The sequence below is a fragment of the Salvelinus fontinalis genome, unplaced genomic scaffold (assembly GCF_029448725.1).
Source record: "Salvelinus fontinalis isolate EN_2023a unplaced genomic scaffold, ASM2944872v1 scaffold_0565, whole genome shotgun sequence".
NCBI classification, from domain to species: domain Eukaryota; kingdom Metazoa; phylum Chordata; class Actinopteri; order Salmoniformes; family Salmonidae; genus Salvelinus; species Salvelinus fontinalis.
The window spans coordinates 106,209-127,863 of NW_026600774.1; the positions used below are offsets into that span (position 1 = coordinate 106,209).

A 21,655-nucleotide genomic window follows, 5' to 3' on the forward strand; every position below is an offset into this window, starting at 1 on the left:
TGACCAGGAAGGGTTAGTACAGGTGACCAGGAAGGGTTAGTACAGGTGACCAGGAAGGGTTAGTACAGGTGACCAGGACGGGTTCGTAGAGGTGACCAGGACGGGTTCGTACAGGTGACCAGGAAGGGGTAGTACAGGTGACCAGGAAGGGTTAGTACAGGTGATCAGGATGGGGTAGTACAGGTTACCAGGAAGGATTAGTACAGGTGTCCAGGACGGGTTAATACAGGTGACCGGGACGGGGTAGTACAGGTGACCAGGACGGGGTAGTACAGGTTACCAGGAAGGGTTTTAGTACAGGTGACCAGGACGGGGTAGTACAGGTGACCGGGACGGGGTAGTACAGGTTACCAGGAAGGATTATAGTACAGGTGTCCAGGACCGGTTAGTACAGGTGACCAGGACGGGGTAGTACAGGTGACCAGGACGGGATAGTACAGGTGACCAGGACTGGGTAGTACAGGTTACCAGGACGGGGTAGTACAGGTGACCGGGAAGGGTTAGTACAGGTGACCGGGACGGGGTAGTACAGGTGACCGGGAAGGGGTAGTACAGGTGACCGGGAAGGGGTAGTACAGGTGACCGGGAAGGGGTAGTACAGGTGACCAGGAAGGGTTAGTACAGGTGACCAGGAAGGGTTAGTACAGGTGACCAGGAAGGGTTAGTACAGGTGACCAGGACGGGTTCGTAGAGGTGACCAGGACGGGTTCGTACAGGTGACCAGGAAGGGGTAGTACAGGTGACCAGGAAGGGTTAGTACAGGTGATCAGGATGGGGTAGTACAGGTTACCAGGAAGGATTAGTACAGGTGTCCAGGACGGGTTAATACAGGTGACCGGGACGGGGTAGTACAGGTGACCAGGACGGGGTAGTACAGGTTACCAGGAAGGGTTTTAGTACAGGTGACCAGGACGGGGTAGTACAGGTGACCGGGACGGGGTAGTACAGGTTACCAGGAAGGATTATAGTACAGGTGTCCAGGACCGGTTAGTACAGGTGACCAGGACGGGGTAGTACAGGTGACCAGGACGGGGTAGTACAGGTGACCAGGAAGGATTATAGTACAGGTGACCAGGAAGGGTTAGTATAGGTGACCAGGAAGGGTTAGTACAGGTGACCAGGACTGGTTAGTACAGGTGACCAGGACGGGGTAGTACAGGTGACCAGGACGGGGTAGTACAGGTGACCAGGAAGGATTATAGTACAGGTGACCAGGAAGGGTTAGTACAGGTGACCAGGAAGGGTTAGTATAGGTGACCAGGAAGGGTTAGTACAGGTGACCAGGACGGGTTCGTACAGGTGACCAGGACGGGTTCGTACAGGTGACCAGGACGGGGTAGTACAGGTGACCAGGAAGGGTTAGTACAGGTGACCAGGAAGGGGTAGTACAGGTGACCAGGAAGGGGTAGTACAGGTGACCAGGAAGGGGTAGTACAGGTGACCAGGAAGGGTTAGTACAGGTGACCAGGACGGGGTAGTACAGGTGACCAGGAAGGGGTAGTACAGGTGACCAGGACGGGGTAGTACAGGTGACCAGGACGGGGTAGTACAGGTGACCAGGACGGGTTCGTACAGGTGACCGGGACGGGTTCGTACAGGTGACCAGGAAGGGTTATAGTACAGGTGACCGGGACGGGGTAGTACAGGTTACCAGGAAGGGGTAGTACAGGTGACCAGGAAGGGTTAGTACAGGTGACCAGGACAGGGGTGTACAGGTGACCGGGACGGGGTAGTACAGGTGACCGGGACGGGGTAGTACAGGTGACCGGGAAGGGTTAGTACAGGTGACCGGGAAGGGGTAGTACAGGTGACCGGGACGGGGTAGTACAGGTGACCAGGAAGGGTTAGTACAGGTGACCGGGAAGGGGTAGTACAGGTGACCAGGACGGGGTAGTACAGGTGACAAGGAAGGGTTAGTACAGGTGACCAGGAAGGGTTAGTACAGGTGACCAGGACGGGGTAGTACAGGTGACCAGGAAGGGTTAGTACAGGTTACCAGGAAGGGTTAGTACAGGTTACCAGGAAGGATTATAGTACAGGTGACCAGGAAGGGGTAGTACAGTTGACCAGGATGGGGTAGTACAGGTGACCAGGACGGGGTTAGTACAGGTGACCAGGACGGGGTTAGTACAGGTGACCAGGACGGGGTTAGTACAGGTGACCAGGACGGGTTAGTACAGGTGACCAGGAAGGATTAGTACAGGTAACCAGGAAGGGTTAGTACAGGTGACTGGGACGGGGTAGTACAGGTGACCGGGACGGGGTTCGTACAGGTGACCAGGACGGGTTCGTACAGGTGACCAGGAAGGGGTAGTACAGGTGACCAGGAAGGGTTAGTACAGGTGACCAGGAAGGGGTAGTACAGGTGACCAGGACGGGTTCGTACAGGTGACCAGGACGGGTTAGTACAGGTGACCAGGACGGGTTATAGTACAGGTTACCAGGAAGGGTTATAGTTCAGGTGACCGGGACGGGGTAGTACAGGTGACCAGGACGGGTTCGTACAGGTTACCAGGAAGGGTTAGTACAGGTGACCAGGACGGGGTAGTACAGGTGACCGGGACGGGGTAGTACAGGTTACCAGGAAGGATTATAGTACAGGTTACCGGGACGGGGTAGTACAGGTGACCAGGAAGGGTTATAGTACAGGTGACCAGGACGGGTTATAGTACAGGTTACCAGGAAGGGTTATAGTACAGGTGACCAGGACGGGGTAGTACAGGTGACCGGGACAGGTTCGTACAGGTGACCAGGACGGGTTAGGGGGGGTTAGGGTTGGGTTTAGGGTTAGAGAAAAAAAAGGGTTAGGTTTTGAATATAATTGTGTTTCGTTTCAGCTAGTTTGATTTGGGGTTAGGGGGGGGGTTAGTGTTAGGGTTAGGGAGGGTTGGGGTTAGTGTTAGGGTTAGGGAGGGTTGGGGTTAGTGTTAGGGTTAGGGAGGGTTAGGGTTGTTTGGGGTTGGGGTTAGGGGGGGTTAGGGTTTTTTGGGGTTAGGGTTAGGGGGGGGTTAGGGTTGTTTGGGGTTAGGGTTAGGGGGGGGGTTAGGGTTGTTTGGGGTTAGGGTTAGGGGGGGGTTAGGGTTGTTTGGGGTTAGGGTTAGGGGGGGGGTTAGGGTTGTTTGGGGTTAGGGTTAGGGGGGGGTTAGGGTTGTTTGGGGTTAGGGTTAGGGGGGGGTTAGGGTTGTTTGGGGTTAGGGTTAGGGGGGGGTTAGGGTTGTTTGGGGTTAGGGTTAGGGGGGGGTTAGGGTTGTTTGGGGTTAGGGTTAGGGGGGGGTTAGGGTTGTTTGGGGTTAGGGTTAGGGGGGGGTTAGGGTTGTTTGGGGTTAGGGTTAGGGGGGGGGTTAGGGAGGGTTGGGGTTTGGTTTCTAGTTTTGAGTCGGTTGATCCACTTCCATCTCTGACACGTGGAAACCGGAAGGGGGAAGGGGGTGTTAGGGTTAGGGGCCAGCGGCAACCTGGAGCTCTCTGATTGGCCTGCCATGGCTCCTGACCAATCAGTGAGGAACGTGGAGGTGATTGAGTCGGTGAAGGAATGGGAAGACTAGAAAGTCCAAGCTGTCCAAGTCATCAGATGATAAATCTGAGGAGAGATTAAATAGCATTAATACAACAAAAATAATTCTAAATACACCTTTAGTTTACAAAGTTAAACAGATGTATTTTTTCTTCAGTAACCTCATTGCGGGTCTGTCAGTCATGACAGATTTGACGAATATCCACTACGTTAGATCAGATTTGTTGAATGTGCACCAATCCGGCGCCCTATCCCCCCCTGGTCTACGTTCCATTGACCTCTTTACCGCATCTATAGGACTACCCTGCCAAAAGGTACTTGTTAAAATACAAATACACCATGACAGCGCAATACACAAGGGGTGGAACAGTGGAAAAGGTACCCACAGGACAAACAGAATAAAATAGCACAAAACATTTCAGGGAAATTCTTGAAAATCTGTTGAAGTTACATAAAAACACTTTTCTGACAATTAGAGGAGTTTAGAAAAAAGTAACAATGCATATAAACAAAAAGCATTTATTTTTTGACTAAAAACATGCAAATAGTATAAGTATATATATATATATATAAGTACAAATGGCTTTAGAGTTCCAGAGCAGTGAAAACAATAGAAAACCAGCTAGTGGTCAGAGAAAACAGATCTGTAAATAAGTACAAATGAAAAGCAGTACATCCAAAACGACCCATTTGAAACTGAGCCGCAATCTTTGATTGATGGGATTGTGACGATACCGATAAATGAATCGTGCACACAATTATTCATTTCATTTATTTTATCAGGAATCCAATTTGATGTGTATGAAATAGTTTGGTGAAATATGCATAAAAGGAGAGTAATTGCCCATAATTCAGCACCTGTGGATAGGTGATCATCCTGATTTAGTGACTGCAAAGAACATTTATGGATCTACTGGGATTTTTAAAAGAGACTAACTTTCTGTTTTGTCTGCTCTTGCACTCAAGAGATAAGTATAGATGTGTTCATATTTTTGCATATAGTCGTGTTATTTTGATGCATATATTTGCAATTTTGACGGTATAATATATTTTTATGTGTTTCAAAGACAACTACATTTGCAAAATGAATTTACTGTTTTTCCAAAGTTGTGTGTCTTGTGGACTCTGTTTTGAAAATCGACAACATTGTTCCAGAGAACTGCTTGTAGGTGATTGAGAGAAACGAATACATACAGGCAGTTGCTTGTGAGACAGTCCATGTTACCAGTACACGGCTTGAGCACATTTCATAGTTTATTCTGTATAGTCTTCTACTGTATCTATTTCCAATCATAACAAAAACATGTTTGAACTACTTTATTACTTAGCTATGTGTATATTTTTGATCGTGGCTATTGATTGCACTGTTGAGGAAAGTTTGCAAGTAAGCGTTTCACTGTGCCCTGTATCCCGTGAAGAAAAATGTTTGAATAGAAGATGAACGCAGCCGGTTCACAGCGGCTATCGTAGTCAATATAACGGTGAGCGATTTAACCAGCGCTATCTAGCCATCACTGACATTGAACTGAAGTTGCTCAAAGTGAAAATACAATATAGACCAAGGAAGCAACTCCGTTGAGTCTGTCTGATTTCTGTTTACAACGACAGGGGGTGCACCGTTCCTGGAGGTACTGCAATACCAGGTCGATGCGTGGAGTGGACGGAGCAAGCCCCTATTCCATCTCCCTGTTCCAAAAATCAATTTAATATATGGTCCCCAGATAGGGGACGTATCAGATATTAAACTGATAAGAACAGATTTTTTTTTTTTTTTTTTTTTTTTGGAAAAAGAATTTTATTTACATTTCTCATTGAAATACAATTACATAATCAGTGCATTACATAACATCGATTCATAAAAACAGTATCCAAAAATAGTGTAACAATATAACAATAGCAAAACTACTCAAAAAAATGCAGTTCTGCAGAAACTGACCAGTATTATTACATTCAAGTTTAACTTGCCTCTAACAATCTCCAAAAAACAATACAAAGAATTCTATAAATACAAACATATACATATACCAAAGTGAATTCTGAATAAACCTCAGTGTATATCAAATATGTACAAAGGCTTAGCCTACATTTCAATTGGCTCTAAAAACATTTAAAGTGAAGGGTAAACCCCTTTCCATTTCTGTTTCACTGATACAATGCCCCACTTATCTATTTCGAATTGTATTCTTTTCCAAATGTCCTGTTTTATAAATTCAACTAATCCCGTCGGTGACCACTTGAGGGTGTCATTGACCGCACCACATCTGGCCTCCCAAAGTTTGGTCTTGATAAGGGACACCAGAGTCACTAATGCTAATAATTGCACCCTTTCCACATTTTTTAGTTCAAGTTTGGCTACCCCTTCATAATCAATGTTTTTTAAAATCTCAAAAAATAGTTTAATTTTTCTCCAAACTAATTTGGCAAAAGAACATTCCCATAAAACATGGGGAATTGTTTCAATTGCAAAACAATTGTCCCTGGGACAAAATTTATTCAGGGTCAAATTATGATCATATAATGTTGATCTGACCGGAAGACGTCTGTGTAAAACAAGCCAATTAAAATCTTTCAGTCTGTTATCTAAACCTTTCAATTGTGTCCGTAGCCAGGTGGAAGGCGATATTGGTAATCGGTCTCTAGGACGACAATTTTCTATTAATTTTTCGTATAGCAATCTGTGGTTGATTGCGTTTTCTTTTACTTTGCAGACAGGGGTTTTCTTTGCCCATTCCACTATTTTCTTAAAATGTAATGGGATACTTTCAGCTTTTGGCTTACTATTATCCCATTCCACCATGAACCTTAACGGTACAGACAGCCAGAATTTGATTAAAATATGACATTTGTGTACAGAAGACGGCAAAAGACAACAAACGTTTGAATAGAACAACGCATCTAGCTTGAGAGGAATATGAGGGAAATCCCTTCCACCAGCCTCTATAGGCTGGTACATCCGATCTCTACGGATGTACTCATATCCCCCCCAAAAGAAATTAAACAGTGCCCGTATGAAAGTTTTCCTGAGAGACACCGGCATGGGAAACACATAGGCAAGGTGAAGTAATGAAGGCAGAATGTCCGCCTTCAGCACTAACACCTTCCCACTAAAGGATAGTCGCCTCACTTTCCACAGTCCCAATCTTTTATTAAGAGATACTAGTTTTTCTTTCCAATTAAACATGTCATCTTTAATTTCATTTCCGAAAGATATGCCGAGCACTACCATTGGTCCTGTGCACACAGTCAAACCACATAACTGATCAGTTCTCCATTTCCACGGTCCCATATATTTTATTTCTGTTTTATTCTTGTTTATCTTTGACCCAGAGGCAACAGAGAATTCATCCATGACTTTGATAGACTCTTTCAAGCTCAGGTCGTCCTGTAAATATAAAACTGTGTCGTCCGCATATTGTGAAATTTTTAGGATATCCCCTCCGGGTAAACGGATGCCTTTGATGTTGTAATTTGTCCTAATTGCGCATGCAAAAGGTTCGATATATAAAACATACAATAGAGCAGATAGAGGGTCCCCCTGCCTGACACCTCGTAATTGCTTGATGACCGTTCCCATATTCCCATTAATATTTACCCTGCTACCCACATTACTATAAAGAATTTTGACCCATTTCATAAAATTATTTCCAAACCCAAATTTTCCCATAACTCTAAATAAAAACTCATGGCTTACCATGTCAAAGGCTTTTTCCTGGTCCAAATTCACAGTAATAGCTGGCAAGTGCCTTTCCTCTAAATATGCTTGAACGTCTCTGTGCAATTGCAAGTTCCAGGTTATTTTTCTCCCCACCACACCGCATGTTTGGTCTAAACCAACAACATATGCCATGGCAGATGATAGGCGATTAGTTATGGCTTTGCTTAATAATTTATAGTCAACACACAACATTGTTAAAGGTCTCCAATTTGCTAATGTCTTGGGGTCTCCCTTTTTGTAAAGTAGAGAGATTACCCCCTCGCACATCGAACCTCCCATATGCTCCAAACCAAATATACTTCTAAACACTTCCAACAGATGACATCCAATTAAATCCCAAAAAACGATGTAAAACTCTTTAGAGAGCCCATCCACTCCTGGTACTTTGTTATCTTTCATGCTCTTCAGTGCCATATAAATTTCATCTAATTTCAATTCCCCTTCTAATTGGTCTCTAATATCTAAAGGTATCTGCACATCCACGCATTTTAAAAATTTAGTCCCCTTCTCATAATCAATTGTTTGTTTTTGAAATAGCTGAGAAAAGTGATGTGTAGCGACACCAAGCATGCCATCTCCATCCTCAACCATCTCCCCATCTTGGTCCAATAAAGCCGAAATAGTCCTCCTCTTTCCCCGTGATTTAATTTGTTTGAAAAAATATGCAGAGCACTTCTCATCATTTTCCCATTTATCCTGCTGACTTTTAAACATGAAGTCTCGAGCTTTCTTTTCAAAAAAAGCATGCTGCTTTTTCTGTAGGATACATAATTTGTCTTTATCTAATCCACCACCATTCAAATTACCTTGGATGTGTAGATCTTTTAGTTCATTCTGCAATTCATAAAAATCTTTGTGGGTATTACGTACTTTGTCTTTGCAAAAGTTCTGAATAAAAATCTTGATTCTTAATTTTGTGCTCTCCCACCACTCTATGACAGTAGAATAAAACGGTTTCATAGTTACACAGCCCTGGAAAAAATACCTAAATCTTGTCTCAAAAGTTGTGTCATGTAAAATGCCGTTATTAATTTTCCAATACCCTTTTCCAAATTCAATTGTTTTTAATTCTACTGTCACGGACAGGCAGCTGTGGTCCGAATAGAATACCGGAGTGACGCGCGCAGAGGACACACCGAGTCCACGCGGAGCAAACAGATAATCTATTCGGCTCCTCGCGCCCCTGCTGTTTTCCCAAGTGAAACCTGTAGCATCCGCGTGCTCCACTCTATACGTATCAACCAAATTATATTTACCTATTAAACTTTTTACAAGATGCCCTCCTAGATTACCTCGGTCGTATGATACATTAAAATCTCCCCCCATAAACACCTGTCTGTTTGTCATAAAAATAGCGTCTAGGTCGTTGAGCATTTCCCTCCTTTCCTTGGGTGTCGATGGTGCATACACGTTAATAAATCTAAAACATTTACCCCTCCAATCGATATCTACTATTAAAACCCTCCCGTGTACAGCCGAAAAACTCCCTACTATTTTTAAATCCCTATTCCCACATAGCACACCAACCCCTGTTGAATGCACCCCGCCGACACTCCACCTCGACTCTCCCTGAACCCATTCCTGCGTAAACCTCTCCACGTCATTTTGATCTTTTAAATGTACTTCTTGTAAAAAACACACAGAGAAGCAAATGGAGGACAAATGGGAAAAAACAGTCGCCCTTTTAACTGGGTTCCTAAGCCCTCTAACATTTATGCTAGCTAGGTTTAAAACAGACGACATGGGATAAGGAGGGAAACGGACTACTATCTAAAATATGACATTTTTCCATACTCACTTTAAATACATCTCCTCGTTAGGAGGCCTATCCGGGAAACGGTGGTCTCCAGCGGGAGGACTGTCCACAAGGATCTTGGTTGGGAAAACCCTTTCCTCCTCCATCTGTGTGGGCGCTGGAACACCGCTGGGTGCCAGACCGCTGCTGTCGATGGAGCTGCCTGACGGGGAAAGCAGAGTCTCCTCTGCGCTGCCCGGGTTTCCCTCGCCTTTCTCCTCAGACCTCCCGCTTTCCAAAACACTGAAACGGTTTCCCCCCAGAGCAGACTTCTCCGTCGCCTCCATGCTGATGAGTGGGGAAACAGGGCTCATCTGCTTCCTCTTCACCGAGCACTTCCTCCTCTCTCTCACCGTTGTCCAGCTCTCCTGAGCCGAGGGCGCGGTGGGCTCTCCCTTCTCCCCCTCCACTTGCTTGTTCCAACTCCCGTTGGTCTCTCCGCTCTCCTCGTGGGATGATGATGGCGTCTCACTCCCGCTCTCCTCGGACCCTCGCAGTTCTCTCTCCATCACCAGCTCCTCCACCACCTCCTCAATGGCGCGTAGTTCCAGTCCTTCTCCCTCGTCTGGTCTTTTCCCACTCTCTGGTCTTTTGTCGCTCTCCGCTCTTTTCCCGCTCACCGCTCTGGCGTAAGAGGGGGCTGCCTTCGGGCAGTGACGGAACAGGTGGTCCTCTGAGTTGCACAGACTGCAGCGCTTGGGCACGGTGCAATCCCTCATTATATGGCCCAGAGTCCCACAGTTTCTGCACCTTGTCTGGGTGCAGGCATCAGCGAGGTGCCCGTAGGTGCTGCACTTCCTGCAGAAACGAGGCTGACCAGCATACATAAGGTAGCCCCTGTCTGCTCCGATGGAAAAAGAAGCGGGTGGATGGCGGTAGCCATCATGGCCGCTCTCGTCCTCCTTTAGCAGCACACGAAACTGCCTCTTCCCTGTCCAGATGCCCAGGGCGTCCTTAATGTCTCTCACTCCTGGCAAGATGGTCACGTACCGGCTGAGGTAGCACACTAATGTTTCCTCTGTGACCCATGGGTTGAACATGTGCACCGTTAGCACCCTCATGTTGTGCCTGCACAGGGACTCCACTTGAAACGCACTGAGGGCGGGTGCTGTCGCGTTCGCGCGGAAAAGCCCTCTCACCTCCTCCAGCCTGGTGATGGTGTAGAACGACACGTCGTAAAACTTCTCCGGTGTGTTCTGTTGCAGGCAGTGAACGTCGTCTGCTGTCAGGCGTAGTGGTCCAAAAAGGACTTCCTTCCCAAAACGAAATCTCTCCATCAAACTATCATTTCCGGTCCATTGAAAACGCAGCGTGTTCTTCAGTCCAGCGGCTGCTGACTGTGATGTGGCCGATGTCGACATCGCACCTCCTTGTGGATCCCGCGGGTACTTCTCGCGATCTTTTTCTTGATCTTAGCCAAAAGGCCGAGAAGCGATACCCACAATGGTTTCGCGAGAAAGTGGCCGTTCTCCGACACGTCAAATTCGACAGCGGACACACCAAAATGAGCTCTGTATGCTTTTCTTTTTTTACCACGAAAAGGACAACGCTTGAAATAAAAGGTGGCATGGATTGGGAGTTGATCAACGTCAGGAATGACCACGTTCGACTGTTACAATGTAACACATTTGTAGGTTCTAATGCCACGTGGTCTTCGCCCTCCAATCAGAAATGAGAGGAAGCTTTGTTAAATTAACACCAGATCAACAGCTACATTGGAATAATAATATATTACGGGTGGGGGGGAACAATTTGGAGATAATTATATTGACATAACATTTGATCTTGTATCAAATATATCCGGTAGCGCTGCTGCCACAACTGAACTGAAGCAATTGTCCACTTGGTGGCGCCAGAGTTCCACCGACCGTCGCTTTTTCCTGGCTGTCCTGTGTGGTACAGCAAGCTGCATTTCAATGTTGAACCACTTGACTTCAATACATCGTCTACGAAAATAATGTGAACAATTAAAAATAGCCTGTCTCTTTTGTATCTCAAATTGACTGGCCATCTCGGCGAAAAATATGATTTGACATTTGTTAGTTTAGATTTGTTTGTTTATTATCATATATTTTTAGTTGTAAAAGTAATATAAATACAACACATTTTATATGATCAGATATTTTTAAACACGACACATTGAATTATGAAACAATTACACATTGAACAATTACATTTGATTTATTTTCTTTTTAACTAGTAAACCTACACATTCTGAACAATTGTAATTTGAAGCAGTGTATTGCTAGTTAACAAGCTACCTAACTGATCAACAATTATAGGTACAAGCTAATAACAAGGGATATATGCTTTATTATTGAACAAGCAACTTCACTCCACTAATGATGTGTGCGCTAGGCATCTCTCTCCAGGTTGTTGTGCCGCTCGGCTGGCGAGCTGCTCAATGGTTTCCTCCTTGGTGAGCAGAAGGCAAAGAGGCCAGATTGCTGAGCAAAAGGCAAAGAGGCCAGATTGGTGAGCAAAAGGCAAAGAGGCCAGATTGGTGAGCAAAAGGCAAAGAGGCCAGATTGGTGAGCAAAAGGCAAAGAGGCCAGATTGCTGAGCAAAAGGCAAAGAGGCCAGATTGGTGAGCAGAAGGCAAAGAGGCCAGATTGGTGAGCAGAAGGCAAAGAGGCCAGATTGGTGAGCAAAAGGCAAAGAGGCCAGATTGGTGAGCAGAAGGCAAAGAGGCCAGATTGGTGAGCAGAAGGCAAAGAGGCCAGATTGGTGAGCAAAAGGCAAAGAGGCCAGATTGCTGAGCAAAAGGCAAAGAGGCCAGATTGGTGAGCAGAAGGCAAAGAGGCCAGATTGGTGAGCAGAAGGCAAAGAGGCCAGATTGGTGAGCAGAAGGCAAAGAGGCCAGATTGGTGAGCAAAAGGCAAAGAGGCCAGATTGGTGAGCAGAAGGCAAAGAGGCCAGATAGGTGAGCAGAAGGCAAAGAGGCCAGATTGGTGAGCAGAAGGCAAAGAGGCCAGATTGGTGAGCAGAAGGCAAAGAGGCCAGATTGGTGAGCAGAAGGCAAAGAGGCCAGATTGGTGAGCAGAAGGCAAAGAGGCCAGATTGGTGAGCTGAAGATGGCAGAGATGCTACTTGAAAGGATCTTCCCTTACATCCCACCATTTATCAATGTAGGTGAAGATGGCAGACAATGTAGGTGTGGATTACTTTGGTCCTGCAGATATCAGAAAAGGAAGAGAAAATGTTAAAAGAGAAAATGTTAAAAGATATGGAGTGATATTTACTGTCGACTAGAACAATACACATTGAAATGTTAAAAGATATGGAGTGATATTTACTGTCCACTTGAACAATACACATTGGAATTGCTTACTCGTGACAGGGTAGTACAGGTGACCAGGACGGGTTAGTACAGGTGACCAGGAAGGGTTAGTACAGGTGACCACGAAGGGTTAGTACAGGTGACCACGAAGGGTTAGTACAGGTGACCAGGACGGGTTAGTACAGGTGACCAGGAAGGATTAGTACAGGTGACCAGGACGGGGTAGTACAGGTGACCAGGACGGGTTCTAACAGGTGACCAGGACGGGTTCGTACAGGTGACCGGGACGGGTTCGTACAGGTGACCGGGACGGGTTCGTACAGGTGACCGGGACGGGGTAGTACAGGTGACCGGGACGGGGTAGTACAGGTGACCGGGACGGGGTAGTACAGGTGACCGGGACGGGGTAGTACAGGTGACCGGGACGGGGTAGTACAGGTGACCGGGACGGGGTAGTACAGGTGACCGGGACGGGGTAGTACAGGTGACCGGGACGGGGTAGTACAGGTGACCGGGACGGGGTAGTACAGGTGACCAGGACGGGGTAGTACAGGTGACCGGGACAGGTTCGTACAGGTGACCAGGACGGGGTAGTACAGGTGACCAGGACGGGGTAGTACAGGTGACCAGGAAGGGTTAGTACAGGTGACCACGAAGGGTTATAGTACAGGTGACCAGGACGGGGTAGTACAGGTGACCAGGACAGGGTAGTACAGGTTACCAGGAAGGGTTATAGTTCAGGTGACCAGGACGGGGTAGTACAGGTGACCGGGAAGGGTTAGTACAAGTGACCAGGACGGGTTAGTACAGGTGACCAGGAAGGGTTAGTACAGGTGACCACGAAGGGTTAGTACAGGTGACCAGGACGGGTTAGTACAGGTGACCAGGACGGGTTAGTACAGGTGACCAGGAAGGATTAGTACAGGTTACCAGGAAGGGGTAGTACAGGTGACCGGGAAGAGTTATAGTACAGGTGACCGGGAAGGGTTAGTACAGGTTACCAGGAAGGGGTAGTACAGGTGACCAAGAAGGGTTATAGTACAGGTGACCGGGACGGGGTAGTACAGGTTACCAGGAAGGATTATAGTACAGGTGACCAGGAAGGGTTAGTATAGGTGACCCGCAAGGGTTAGTGCAGGTGACCAGGACGGGTTAGTACAGGTGACCAGGACGGGTTCGTACAGGTGACCAGGACGGGTTCGTACAGGTGACCAGGACGGGGTAGTACAGGTGACCAGGACGGGGTAGTACAGGTGACCGGGACAGGGTAGTACAGGTGACCAGGACGGGGTAGTACAGGTGACCGGGACAGGGTAGTACAGGTGACCGGGACGGGGTAGTACAGGTGACCGGGACGGGGTAGTACAGGTGACCGGGAAGGGTTAGTACAGGTGACCGGGAAGGGGTAGTACAGGTGACCAGGATGGGGTAGTACAGGTGACCAGGAAGGGTTAGTACAGGTGACCAGGAAGGGTTAGTACAGGTGACCAGGACGGGGTAGTACAGGTGACCAGGAAGGGTTCGTACAGGTGACCAGGACGGGTTCGTACAGGTGAACGGGACGGGGTAGTACAGGTGACCGGGACGGGGTAGTACAGGTGACCGGGACGGGGTAGTACAGGTGACCGGGAAGGGTTAGTACAGGTGACCGGGAAGGGGTAGTACAAGTGACCGGGATGGGGTAGTACAGGTGACCAGGAAGGGTTAGTACAGGTGACCGGGAAGGGTTAGTACAGGTGACCAGGAAGGGTTAGTACATGTGACCAGGACGGGGTAGTACAGGTGACCAGGAAGGGTTAGTACAGGTGACCGGGAAGGGTTAGTACAGGTGACCGGGAAGGGTTCGTACAGGTGACCGGGACGGGTTCGTACAGGTGACCGGGACGGGTTCGTACAGGTGACCGGGACGGGTTCGTACAGGTGACCGGGACGGGTTCGTACAGGTGACCGGGACGGGTTCGTACAGGTGACCGGGACGGGTTCGTACAGGTGACCAGGAAGGGGTAGTACAGGTGACCAGGAAGGGTTCGTACAGGTGACCAGGACGGGTTCGTACAGGTGACCAGGACGGGTTCGTACAGGTGACCAGGACGGGGTAGTACAGGTTACCAGGACGGGGTAGTACAGGTTACCAGGACGGGGTAGTACAGGTTACCAGGACGGGGTAGTACAGGTGACCGGGAAGGGTTAGCACGGGTTACCAGGAAGGGTTAGTACGGGTTACCAGGAAGGGTTAGTACAGGTGACCAGGACGGGTTAGTACAGGTGACCAGGAAGGGTTAGTACAGGTGACCACGAAGGGTTAGTACAGTCGACCACGAAGGGTTAGTACAGGTGACCAGGACGGGTTAGTACAGGTGACCAGGAAGGATTAGTACAGGTTACCAGGAAGGGGTAGTACAGGTGACCAGGAAGGGTTATAGTACAGGTGACCGGGAAGGGTTAATACAGGTTACCAGGAAGGGGTAGTACAGGTGACCAGGAAGGGTTATAGTACAGGTGAAAGGGACGGGGTAGTACAGGTTACCAGGAAGGATTATAGTACAGGTGACCAGGAAGGGTTCGTACAGGTGACCAGGACGGGGTAGTACAGGTGATCAGGACGGGGTAGTACAGGTGACCAGGAAGGGTTATAGTACAGGTGACCGGGACGGGGTAGTACAGGTGACCGGGACGGGGTAGTACAGGTGACCGGGACGGGGTAGTACAGGTTACCAGGAAGGGTTATAGTACAGATTACCAGGAAGGGTTATAGTACAGGTGACCAGGACGGGGTAGTACAGGTGACCAGGACGGGGTAGTACAGGTGACCAGGACGGGGTAGTACAGGTTACCAGGACGGGGTAGTACAGGTGACCGGGACGGGTTAGTACAGGTGACCGGGAAGGGTTAGTATAGGTGACCAGGACGGGTTAGTACAGGTGACCAGGACGGGTTCGTACAAGTGACCAGGACGGGTTTGTACAGGTGACCAGGACGGGGTAGTACAGGTGACCAGGACGGGTTTGTACAGGTGACCAGGACGGGTTAGTACAGGTGACCGGGACGGGGTAGTACAGGTGACCGGGACGGGGTAGTACAGGTGACCGGGATGGGGTAGTACAGGTGACCGGGAAGGGTTAGTACAGGTGACCGGGACGGGTTAGTACAGGTGACCGGGACGGGATCGTACAGGTGACCAGGACGGGTTTGTACAGGTGACCAGGACGGGGTAGTACAGGTGACCAGGACGGGGTAGTACAGGTTACCAGGAAGGGTTATAGTACAGGTGACCAGGACGGGGTAGTACAGGTGACCGGGACGGGGTAGTACAGGTGACCGGGACGGGGTAGTACAGGTTACCAGGAAGGGTTATAGTACAGGTGAACGGGACGGGGTAGTACAGGTGACCAGGACGGGGTAGTACAGGTTACCAGGACGGGGTAGTACAGGTGACCGGGAAGGGTTAGTACAGGTGACAAGGACGGGTTAGTACGGGTTACCAGGAAGGGTTAGTACAGGTGACCAGGACGGGTTAGTACAGGTGACCAGGAAGGGTTAGTACAGGTGACCACGAAGGGTTAGTACAGGTGACCAGGACGGGTTAGTACAGGTGACCAGGACGGGTTAGTACAGGTTACCAGGAAGGGGTAGTACAGGTGACCAGGAAGGGTTATAGTACAGGTGACCGGGACGGGGTAGTACAGGTTACCAGGAAGGATTATAGTACAGGTGACCAGGAAGGGTTCGTACAGGTGACCAGGACGGGGTAGTACAGGTGATCAGGACGGGGTAGTACAGGTGACCAGGAAGGGTTATAGTACAGGTGACCGGGACGGGGTAGTACAGGTGACCGGGACGGGGTAGTACAGGTGACCGGGACGGGGTAGTACAGGTTACCAGGAAGGGTTATAGTACAGGTTACCAGGAAGGGTTATAGTACAGGTGACCAGGACGGGGTAGTACAGGTGACCAGGACGGGGTAGTAAAGGTTACCAGGACGGGGTAGTACAGGTGACCGGGACGGGTTAGTACAGGTGACCGGGAAGGGTTAGTATAGGTGACCAGGACGGGTTAGTACAGGTGACCAGGACGGGTTCGTACAAGTGACCAGGACGGGTTTGTATAGGTGACCAGGACGGGGTAGTACAGGTGACCAGGACGGGTTTGTACAGGTGACCAGGACGGGTTAGTACAGGTGACCAGGACGGGTTAGTACAGGTGACCAGGACGGGGTAGTACAGGTGACCGGGACGGGGTAGTACAGGTGACCGGGACGGGGTAGTACAGGTGACCGGGAAGGGTTAGTACAGGTGACCGGGACGGGTTAGTACAGGTGACCAGGACGGGATCGTACAGGTGACCAGGACGGGTTTGTACAGGTGACCAGGACGGGGTAGTACAGGTGACCAGGACGGGGTAGTACAGGTTACCAGGAAGGGTTATAGTACAGGTGACCAGGACGGGGTAGTACAGGTGACCAGGAAGGGTTATAGTACAGGTGACCGGGAAGGGTTAGTACAGGTTACCAGGAAGGGGTAGTACAGGTGACCAGGAAGGGTTATAGTACAGGTGACCGGGACGGGGTAGTACAGGTTACCAGGAAGGATTATAGTACAGGTGACCAGGAAGGGTTCGTACAGGTGACCAGGACGGGGTAGTACAGGTGATCAGGACGGGGTAGTACAGGTGACCAGGAAGGGTTATAGTACAGGTGACCGGGACGGGGTAGTACAGGTGATCAGGACGGGGTAGTACAGGTTACCAGGAAGGGTTATAGTACAGGTTACCAGGAAGGGTTATAGTACAGGTGACCAGGATGGGGTAGTACAGGTGACCAGGACGGGGTAGTACAGGTTACCAGGACGGGGTAGTACAGGTTACCAGGAAGGGTTATAGTACAGGTGAACGGGACGGGGTAGTACAGGTGACCAGGACGGGGTAGTACAGGTTACCAGGACGGGGTAGTACAGGTGACCGGGAAGGGTTAGTACAGGTGACAAGGACGGGTTAGTACGGGTTACCAGGAAGGGTTAGTACAGGTGACCAGGACGGGTTAGTACAGGTGACCAGGAAGGGTTAGTACAGGTGACCACGAAGGGTTAGTACAGGTGACCAGGACGGGTTAGTACAGGTGACCAGGACGGGTTAGTACAGGTTACCAGGAAGGGGTAGTACAGGTGACCAGGAAGGGTTATAGTACAGGTGACCGGGACGGGGTAGTACAGGTTACCAGGAAGGATTATAGTACAGGTGACCAGGAAGGGTTCGTACAGGTGACCAGGACGGGGTAGTACAGGTGATCAGGACGGGGTAGTACAGGTGACCAGGAAGGGTTATAGTACAGGTGACCGGGACGGGGTAGTACAGGTGACCGGGACGGGGTAGTACAGGTGACCGGGACGGGGTAGTACAGGTTACCAGGAAGGGTTATAGTACAGGTTACCAGGAAGGGTTATAGTACAGGTGACCAGGACGGGGTAGTACAGGTGACCAGGACGGGGTAGTAAAGGTTACCAGGACGGGGTAGTACAGGTGACCGGGACGGGTTAGTACAGGTGACCGGGAAGGGTTAGTATAGGTGACCAGGACGGGTTAGTACAGGTGACCAGGACGGGTTCGTACAAGTGACCAGGACGGGTTTGTATAGGTGACCAGGACGGGGTAGTACAGGTGACCAGGACGGGTTTGTACAGGTGACCAGGACGGGTTAGTACAGGTGACCAGGACGGGTTAGTACAGGTGACCAGGACGGGGTAGTACAGGTGACCGGGACGGGGTAGTACAGGTGACCGGGACGGGGTAGTACAGGTGACCGGGAAGGGTTAGTACAGGTGACCGGGACGGGTTAGTACAGGTGACCAGGACGGGATCGTACAGGTGACCAGGACGGGTTTGTACAGGTGACCAGGACGGGGTAGTACAGGTGACCAGGACGGGGTAGTACAGGTTACCAGGAAGGGTTATAGTACAGGTGACCAGGACGGGGTAGTACAGGTGACCAGGAAGGGTTATAGTACAGGTGACCGGGAAGGGTTAGTACAGGTTACCAGGAAGGGGTAGTACAGGTGACCAGGAAGGGTTATAGTACAGGTGACCGGGACGGGGTAGTACAGGTTACCAGGAAGGATTATAGTACAGGTGACCAGGAAGGGTTCGTACAGGTGACCAGGACGGGGTAGTACAGGTGATCAGGACGGGGTAGTACAGGTGACCAGGAAGGGTTATAGTACAGGTGACCGGGACGGGGTAGTACAGGTGATCAGGACGGGGTAGTACAGGTTACCAGGAAGGGTTATAGTACAGGTTACCAGGAAGGGTTATAGTACAGGTGACCAGGATGGGGTAGTACAGGTGACCAGGACGGGGTAGTACAGGTTACCAGGACGGGGTAGTACAGGTGACCGGGACGGGTTAGTACAGGTGACCGGGAAGGGTTAATATAGGTGACCAGGACGGGTTAATACAGGTGACCAGGACGGTTACGTACAAGTGACCAGGACGGGTTTGTACAGGTGACCAGGACGGGGTAGTACAGGTGACCAGGACGGGTTTGTACAGGTGACCAGGACGGGTTAGTACAGGTGACCGGGACGGGGTAGTACAGGTGACCGGGACGGGGTAGTACAAGTGACCGGGACGGGGTAGTACAGGTGACCGGGACGGGGTAGTACAGGTGACCGGGAAGTGTTAGTATAGGTGACCAGGACGGGTTAGTACAGGTGACCAGGAAGGGTTAGTACAGGTGACCAGGACGGGTTCGTACAGGTGACCAGGACGGGTTCGTACAGGTGACCAGGACGGGGTAGTACAGGTGACCAGGACGGGGTAGTACAGGTTACCAGGAAGGGTTATAGTACAGGTGACCAGGACGGGGTAGTACAGGTGACCGGGACGGGGTAGTACAGGTGACCGGGACGGGGTAGTACAGGTGACCAGGACGGGGTAGTACAGGTTACCAGGACGGGGTAGTACAGGTGACCGGGAAGGGTTAGTACAGGTGACCAGGACGGGTTAGTACGGGTTAGTACAGGTGACCAGGACGGGTTAGTACAGGTTACCAGGAAGGGTTAGTACAGGTGACCACGAAGGGTTAGTACAGGTGACCACGAAGGGTTAGTACAGGTGACCAGGACGGGTTAGTACAGGTGACCAGGAAGGATTAGTACAGGTTACCAGGAAGGGGTAGTACAGGTGACCAGGAAGGGTTATAGTACAGGTGACCGGGAAGGGTTAGTACAGGTTACCAAGAAGGGGTAGTACAGGTGACCAGGAAGGGTTATAGTACAGGTGACCGGGACGGGGTAGTACAGGTGACCAGGAAGGGTTAGTATAGGTGACCGGGAAGGGTTAGTACAGGTTACCAGGAAGGGTTTGTACAGGTTACCAGGACGGGGTAGTACAGGTGACCGGGACGGGGTAGTACAGGTGACCGGGACGGGGTAGTACAGGTTACCAGGAAGGGTTATAGTACAGGTGACCGGGACGGGGTATTACAGGTGACCGGGACGGGTTAGTACAGGTTACCGGGAAGGGTTAGTACAGGTGACCAAGACGGGTTCGTACAGGTGACCAGGACGGGTTAATACAGGTGACCAGGACGGGGTAGTACAGGTGACAAGGACGGGTTCGTACAGGTGACCAGGACGGGTTAATACAGGTGACCGGGACGGGGTAGTACAGGTGACCAGGACGGGGTAGTACAGGTGACCGGGACGGGGTAGTACAGGTGACCGGGAAGGGTTAGTATAGGTGACCGGGACGGGTTAGTACAGGTTACCAGGAAGGGTTAGTACAGGTGACCAGGACGGGTTAGTACAGGTGACCAGGACGGGGTAGTACAGGTTACCAGGAAGTGTTATAGAACAGGTGACCAGGACGGGGTAGTACAGGTGACCGGGACGGGGTAGTACAGGTGACCGGGACGGGGTAGTACAGGTTACCAGGAAGGGTTATAGTACAGGTGACCAGGACGGGGTAGTACAGGTGACCAGGACGGGGTAGTACAGGTTACCAGGACGGGGTAGAACAGGTGACCGGGAAGGGGTAGTACAGGTGACCAGGAAGGGGTAGTACAGGTGACCGGGAAGGGTTAGTACAGGTGACCAGGAAGGGTTAGTACAGGTGACCAGGAAGGGTTAGTACAGGTGACCAGGACGGGTTCGTACAGGTGACCAGGACGGGTTCGTACAGGTGACCAGGAAGGGGTAGTACAGGTGACCAGGAAGGGTTAGTACAGGTGACCAGGAAGGGTTAGTACAGGTGATCAGGATGGGGTAGTACAGGTTACCAGGAAGGATTAGTACAGGTTACCAGGAAGGATTATAGTACAGGTGTCCAGGACGGGTTAGTACAGGTGACCAGGACGGGGTAGTACAGGTGACCAGGACGGGGTAGTACAGGTGACCAGGACGGGGTAGTACAGGTGACCAGGAAGGGGTAGTACAGGTGACCAGGACGGGGTAGTACAGGTGACCAGGAAGGGGTAGTACAGGTGACCAGGACGTGTTAGTACAGGTGACCAGGACGGGTTCGTACAGGTGACCAGGACGGGTTCGTACAGGTGACCAGGACGGGTTCGTACAGGTGACCAGGACGGGTTCGTACAGGTGACCAGGACGGGTTCGTTTAAATGACCAGGACGGGGTAGTACAGGTGACCAGGAAGGGTTAGTACAGGTGACCAGGAAGGGTTAGTACAGGTGACCAGGTAAGGGTAGTACAGGTGACCGGGACGGGGTAGTACAGGTGACCGGGAAGGGTTAGTACAGGTGACCGGGAAGGGTTAGTACAGGTGACCGGGAAGGGGTAGTACAGGTGACCAGGACGGGGTAGTACAGGTGACCAGGACGGGGTAGTACAGGTGACCGGGGAGGGTTAGTACAGGTGACCGGGAAGGGGTAGTACAGGTGACCAGGACGGGGTAGTACAGGTGACCAGGACGCGGTAGTACAGGTGACCAGGAAGGGTTAGTACAGGTGACCAGGAAGGGTTAGTACAGGTGACCAGGAAGGGTTCGTACAGGTGACCGGGACGGGTTCGTACAGGTGACCGGGACGGGTTCGTACAGGTGTCCGGGACGGGTTCGTACAGGTGACCGGGACGGGGTAGTACAGGTGACCGGGAAGGGGTAGTACAGGTGACCAGGAAGGGTTCGTACAGGTGACCAGGACGGGTTCGTACAGGTGACCAGGACGGGTTCGTACAGGTGACCAGTACGGGTTCGTACAGGTGACAAGGAAGGGTTAGTACAGGTGACCAGGAAGGGTTAGTACAGGTGACCAGGAAGGGTTAGTACAGGTGACCAGGACGGGTTCGTAGAGGTGACCAGGACGGGTTCGTACAGGTGACCAGGAAGGGGTAGTACAAGTGA

The 21,655-nt window shown here is 50.4% G+C and overlaps 1 protein-coding gene and 1 non-coding gene across 2 annotated transcripts; both read right to left on the bottom strand.

The window, feature by feature from the left end:
• Positions 1-3,419: 3,419 nt before the first annotated feature.
• LOC129846480 (uncharacterized) lies at positions 3,420-11,656 on the bottom strand. The gene is made up of 2 exons (XM_055914426.1): positions 9,028-11,656; positions 3,420-3,580 (listed from the first exon to the last, which is right to left on the bottom strand). Exons 1-2 carry the CDS (start codon positions 10,383-10,385, stop codon positions 3,568-3,570), a joined length of 1,371 nt encoding a protein of 456 aa, XP_055770401.1. The 5' UTR covers positions 10,386-11,656; the 3' UTR covers positions 3,420-3,567.
• Positions 5,121-5,308, bottom strand: LOC129846481 (U2 spliceosomal RNA). The gene has a single exon (XR_008758260.1). It is a non-coding gene; the product is annotated as a U2 spliceosomal RNA (small nuclear RNA).
• Positions 11,657-21,655: the final 9,999 nt, after the last annotated feature.